Source organism: Taudactylus pleione, unplaced genomic scaffold (genome assembly GCF_031769625.1).
Source record: "Taudactylus pleione unplaced genomic scaffold, aTauple2 ptg000122l, whole genome shotgun sequence".
In the NCBI taxonomy this organism is placed as follows: Eukaryota; Metazoa; Chordata; class Amphibia; order Anura; family Myobatrachidae; genus Taudactylus; species Taudactylus pleione.
The window spans coordinates 10,990,205-10,996,692 of NW_028284524.1; the positions used below are offsets into that span (position 1 = coordinate 10,990,205).

Genomic DNA, 6,488 nt, shown 5'->3' on the forward strand with positions numbered 1-6,488 from the left:
ATCGCAGAGTGATTGACAGGGAGTGAGTATTTGGGGGTGGTGACAGGAGGGTGGTCGATGAAACGCAGGCGTGCCTGTCCGTTTGAACGCCGTTGTATGGACGTGCATAAATTAGCCACTGCTATTGCATGCGCAGCTTGAGTACTTACTGCATGCTACGAGGTTAGCAAGTAAGGTCAGGGCTGCTGCAATTCTGCGTGATTCACTGATGTATACTTAGGACTGCAAGGTATTACGGATGTGAGATAGCGGTAGTGAGAGGCAGTGGGCGTCTCTATGCTGGTAGTGCGACGGCATTGAGATAGCATTAATTAGCATATTTTCGCAGCAGCCCTGCTTGCGATTACAGAGCTGCGATCGCAATAACGATCCTTAATGAATCAGGCCCTAAGTCCGATATCGCACCATGGAATCGGAAGGAAATTAAACTGCACATAAAACCTGATCTTTTGAAGAGACCAGTTTTCTACAGACAAAACATGATTGAAGGTGTGTACACACTCTCAAGAGATTGCATGAACTGGTCAGAAATCGAAAGAACGGCCTGACCCCCGTTCCTCTTTCTATTCATTACTGATTTTACTTAACTACAATAATGTTGTAACTCTCTGCAAGAACTCTCTTAGCCCTGGAGTAAGTCATTATACATTTTAAATTATAACCATAAGTGAGCAGGAAAATTATCATAAAATGTTTTTAGAGTATCTTATTACCAGTTGGAGGATACGAGTATCTAAACCTCTTTTTCAGGACACCGATATTCAGCCGCCTCGTAGAGGACATATTGGAGAACACTTTGCAGAACATTATGACTGAAGCGAACCGTGGAGAAGTTGTACTCACAACCCGCCCTCGTGTCATCGCTCTGCCTCCTGTGACCCCCAGGTCTGCCATGGTGCTAGGTGTAGTAGAGTCAGGAAGGCCATAATCCTGTCCTTTACTAGTGAAAGATTGGTTCCATTGTATGGGTTCCTGACTATAGATAGACAGTAAAAATGTCGACAATGTTTAGATAGACACCAGATGTTAGACAGTCCATAGGTCGACTGGGACAAAAGGTCGACACATTAAATGTCAACATGTAAAATGGTCGACCGGTACAAATGGTCGACAGGTTCAAAAGGTCGACACAACATGGTCAACGCATGATTATTATTTTTTTGTTAGGGTTAGGCACTTCCCCCGATGATTAAGGTTAGGCACCAGGAGGGAGGGAGGGTTAGGCACTAGAAGGGACAGTTAGGGTCAGGCACCTACCCCGACGGTTAGGCATCAAGGGGAGCTTTAGGGTGAAGATTAGGGCTAGAAAACAAAAAAGCATGTGTCGACCATTTTTTGTCAACATTTTTGACTGTCGACCATTTGTATATGTTGACCTTCTTACATGTCGACCTTTAGTGTGTCAACTTTTTGTCCCTGACGACCTTATTGATTGTCTATCATCTGGTGTCTATCTAGACACTATCGACCTTTTTACTATCTCTTAATCCACACCCCCATTGTATACAGGAGAGTCCTCCAGCTAACTAGTCAAATTGTGGGATCCTACCTGGGTGTTGTTAACTATATAGTTTCTTCTAAATGTATTTTTTCCCAGGTCAGTATGATGTGAGCTATCTTCTTGGTAGGTATAAATATTGTGAATTAATGTGAGTAGCAATAAAAGTAGAATAGCCCGAGTCTTATTAAATATATCTGTGTACTGTCACAGATTGTCTGCCAACATGATAGGCTAGGAAAAGGGATGCATTTCATCCTACTGTACCTCAATACAGAAGACATGTTCCAGGTGACAGACGCTTAGCACAAATTACAGCTGTGTCAACACCATAGGTCTGTGGCTTTGTGAACAAATATAACCTGGGTCTCTCTTTAACAGGGGGATCACACCGACCTCCTCAGCCCGGGCAACATCCATGGCACACAATGTACCAGCAACTTCTAACTCGCCTGCAGCTCCAAGACCTCTTCTACCTATGGATATTCAGTGATGAACTCTCTGTCCAGCACATAGTGTAATATCACAAGGTTACTCGGCACCGCGTTCAGTAATTCATTGCCAATTAAACTAATTTAGCAATACTCCTAGTGCACTTATAAATGCAAGTGTAACCTTTGTCTGCACATAGTGGAGACAGGCATTGTGTAGGGGATACAAATATTCAGCCTATCAATTCTCTAGAAACATCAATGAGGCACGAGGCACAAAGTGCTTCATTAATATGAGTAGTACCTAGTGAATAGATAAGCTGTAATTTCATACACATTGGTCCCCACACACTTGATGGCTCCATGGTGTATAGGCGATGGATACATTTTAAAATATCTTACCAGTAATTTAAATGTTAATAGATTATATTCAAATTGTATCGTATTCTCTGACCATAAGGCCTGTTCTGTGCTGTCTGGGTGGTTTGTGCGATGGAGCTGACATAATGACCTCTGCAACTAACAGGAATCTGTGGCTTACAAACACCCCACAATTCTGCATTGGCAGCCAGAGCTCTGAATGTACAAATCTACTAGGTGGTAATGCATTAATATGGAACATGCAACTCATGCAGTGTATGTCTGGGTTCACAAAGATAAAATAAAATTATTCTGATCACAAATGTTATATTTTCATGTTCTTCAATTTTCAGTGAAACAACAAATTTTAATAATAATATTATTTTTAATTCTGCAGAGGTTCTGGTTTTAATGTTACGGTAATTTACTTTTTACATACAGTATCGCCTCCCTTCGTACTTATATCTGTACAGCTGCCCAGTGAACCTTCCAGGCACCAATTCATCTTCCAGCCGGATCTAGATTTGGAGAGGAGCCCAACCATCGTTGCTTTGAAATTTCTTGCTCTCCAGAAACTGGCTGACTGTGCAGACATTGTACAGCACTAATGTGTATACAAGCTGCTGTGAATGCAAAGTCCCGCCATGCCCTTGTAGTCATTTGCTTCCCGTCCACACTCCACTAAAGTTGGCATACAAAACAATACAGTGGAAATATTTTGTGGTTACTGGGAAATATCGGACTGACGGCCCCACTAACAAGTAGCGCCCCCTAGGCACGTGCCTAATGGTAAATTCACCACGGTCCCTTTGTGAGTAAATTCTTATGAAATAATAATTAACTGCTGGTTTGAACAAGGCCAAAAGGACACAAAACTAATTACAGTAATATCTATGAGGACAGGCCTATCTGATTGTAAAACAATTCACTTATCTCAATGCATTGCAGGTGCTTCTCCTGATAATACATTAAACCTATAAATGGTCACTTTACGCTGACCCACCTTATTACACCAAGTATTAGAGAAACGCTCACTCATTTCTCAGCATCCTTATCCCCTTTAATACTCCTTCTCCACCAGGTGGAACGTAATAAGGCCTACATGTTACCTTTCAGTTCTATGACTGATTCAGAGTTTGCTACTGGATGCAAAATGTGTTCCTAGAAAAGAAAAGCATTTTGTGCTGTAGGGGAGAAAATAAAATGCAGAAACTGATTCAGAGCTGAAGTGCAGTGTAAAATAGAGCTAGGATAGTGTAAGAACATGCAGTGTAACATAGAGGTAGGATAGTGTAAGAACATGCAGTGTAACATAGAGCTAGGATAGTGTAAGAACAGGCAGTGTAACATAGAGCTAGGATAGTGTAAGAACATGCAGTGTAACATAGAGCTAGGATAGTGTAAGAACATGCAGTGTAACATAGAGCTAGGATAGTGTAAGAACATTCAGTGTAACATAGAGCTAAAATAGTGTAAGAACATGCAGTGTAACATAGAGCTAGGATAGTGTAAGAACATGCAGTGTAACATAGAGCTAAAAATAGTGTAAGAACATGCAGTGTAACATAGAGCTAGGATAGTGTAAGAACATGCAGTGTAACATAGAGCTAAAATAGTGTAAGAACATGCAGTGTAACATAGAGCTAATATAGTGTAAGAACATGCAGTGTAACATAGAGCTAAAAATAGTGTAAGAACATGCAGTGTAACATAGAGCTAGGATAGTGTAAGAACATGCAGTGTAACATAGAGCTAAAAATAGTGTAAGAACATTCAGTGTAACATAGAGCTAAAATAGTGTAAGAACATGCAGTGTAACATAGAGCTAATATAGTGTAAGAACATGCAGTGTAACAGAGCTAAAAATAGTGTAAGAACATGCAGTGTAACATAGAGCTAGGATAGTGTAAGAACATGCAGTGTAACAGAGCTAGGATAGTGTAAGAACATGCAGTGTAACATAGAGCTAGGATAGTGTAAGAACATGCAGTGTAACATAGAGCTAGGATAGTGTAAGAACATGCAGTGTAGCATAGAGCTAGGATAGTGTAAGAACATGCAGTGTAACATAGAGCTAGGATAGTGTAAGAACATGCAGTGTAGCATAGAGCTAGGATAGTGTAAGAACTAAGAACATGCAGTGTAACATAGAGCTAGGATAGTGTAAGAACATGCAGTGTAACATAGAGCTAGGATAGTGTAAGAACATGCAGTGTAACATAGAGCTAGGATAGTGTAAGAACATGTAGTGTAACATAGAGCTAGGATAGTGTAAGAACATGCAGTGTAACAGAGCTAGGATAGTGTAAGAACATGCAGTGTAACATAGAGCTAGGATAGTGTAAGAACATGCAGTGTAACATAGAGCTAGGATAGTGTAAGAACATGCAGTGTAAAATAGAGCTAGGATAGTGTAAGAACATGCAGTGTAACAGAGCTAGGATAGTGTAAGAACATGCAGTGTAACATAGAGCTAGGATAGTGTAAGAACATGCAGTGTAACATAGAGCTAGGATAGTGTAAGAATATGCAGTGTAACAGAGCTAATATAGTGTAAGAACATGCAGTGTAACATAGAGCTAAAAATAGTGTAAGAACATGCAGTGTAACAGCTAGGATAGTGTAAGAACATGCAGTGTAACAGAGCTAGGATAGTGTAAGAACATGCAGTGTAACATAGAGCTAGGATAGTGTAAGAACATGCAGTGTAACATAGAGCTAGGATAGTGTAAGAACATGCAGTGTAACATAGAGCTAGGATAGTGTAAGAACATGCAGTGTAACATAGAGCTAGGATAGTGTAAGAACATGCAGTGTAACATAGAGCTAAAATAGTGTAAGAACATGCAGTGTAACATAGAGCTAGATAGTGTAAGAACATGCAGTGTAACATAGAGCTAGGATAGTGTAAGAACATGCAGTGTAACATAGAGCTAGGATAGTGTAAGAACATGCAGTGTAACATAGAGCTAGAATAGTGTAAGAACATGCAGTGTAACATAGAGCTAGGATAGTGTAAGAACATGCAGTGTAACAGAGCTAGGATAGTGTAAGAACATGCAGTGTAACATAGAGCTAGGATAGTGTAAGAACGCAGTGTAACATAGAGCTAGGATAGTGTAAGAACATGCTGTGTAACATAGAGCTAGGATAGTGTAAGAACATGCAGTGTAACATAGAGCTAGGATAGTGTAAGAACATGCAGTGTAACATAGAGCTAGGATAGTGTAAGAACATGCAGTGTAACATAGAGCTAGGATAGTGTAAGAACATGCAGTGTAACATAGAGCTAGGATAGTGTAAGAACATGCAGTGTAACAGAGCTAGGATAGTGTAAGAACATGCAGTGTAGCATAGAGCTAGGATAGTGTAAGAACATGCAGTGTAACATAGAGCTAGGATAGTGTAAGAACATGCAGTGTAGCATAGAGCTAGGATAGTGTAAGAACATGCAGTGTAACATAGAGCTAGGATAGTGTAAGAACATGCAGTGTAACATAGAGCTAGGATAGTGTAAGAACATGCAGTGTTTGCCTTGCATGCATAAAGGTTTTCATTTGCACCTCTTGTAGCACAACATTTTTTGCCCGGATGGACTTTTGCCCGCAGGCCATGATGAGTGTTACTATAGGGCAGGGGTGGGGAACCTTTTTTCTGCCGAGGGTCATTTTGATATATAAAACATTATTCGTGGGCCCGGTGCAGGCTACGCCCCTCTGTGTGATATCACAAGGGGACAAGGCCACAATTGCCAGTGATTACAGCAATTCTTGGAGCATCCTGAGAATGCTTCGGGGAGCTGTAAGTGCAACGGTGTGACCATCCGAAGGGTCCTAAGGACGCTCCAGATGGCACTGCTGCATAGATTCTGGCCACAGGGTGCCATTTTAGGCACCCTGCTATCCAGATGAGGCTAGCAGAAAAAAACTCAGAGGGCCAGACCAAATGATTCCGGGGGCATTATACGGCCCCCGGGCCTGAGGTTCCCCATCCCTGCTATAGGGGGTATGCAGACTACAGGACATTTGCTTGCAGTACAATATATAAATATGAGTAAATTCATGGATTCAGCAACTTCTTTCTCCTAGCTTTCAAATATGGTTAATTTATATCTTGTTAACACAGTATATAGGTTAGATTTTAAAAGAGTGTGCAGGCCACTATCTTGTGGCCTGAACCAATGAGTGTGCAACCAATCC

General features: G+C 41.0%; 1 protein-coding gene across 1 annotated transcript in view; it reads left to right on the forward strand.

Annotated features, from left to right (window-relative positions):
- CFAP65 (cilia and flagella associated protein 65) overlaps positions 1–2,600 on the forward strand; it is a 173,670-nt gene extending 171,070 nt beyond the window's left edge. The window contains exons 32-33 of the mRNA XM_088472350.1: positions 751–885; positions 1,880–2,600. Of these exons, the coding sequence (XP_088328476.1) occupies positions 751–885; positions 1,880–1,991 (247 nt within the window). The 3' untranslated portion in view covers positions 1,992–2,600. The remainder of the gene's footprint in view (positions 1–750; positions 886–1,879) is intronic.
- The last annotated feature ends 3,888 nt before the right edge of the window (positions 2,601–6,488 follow it).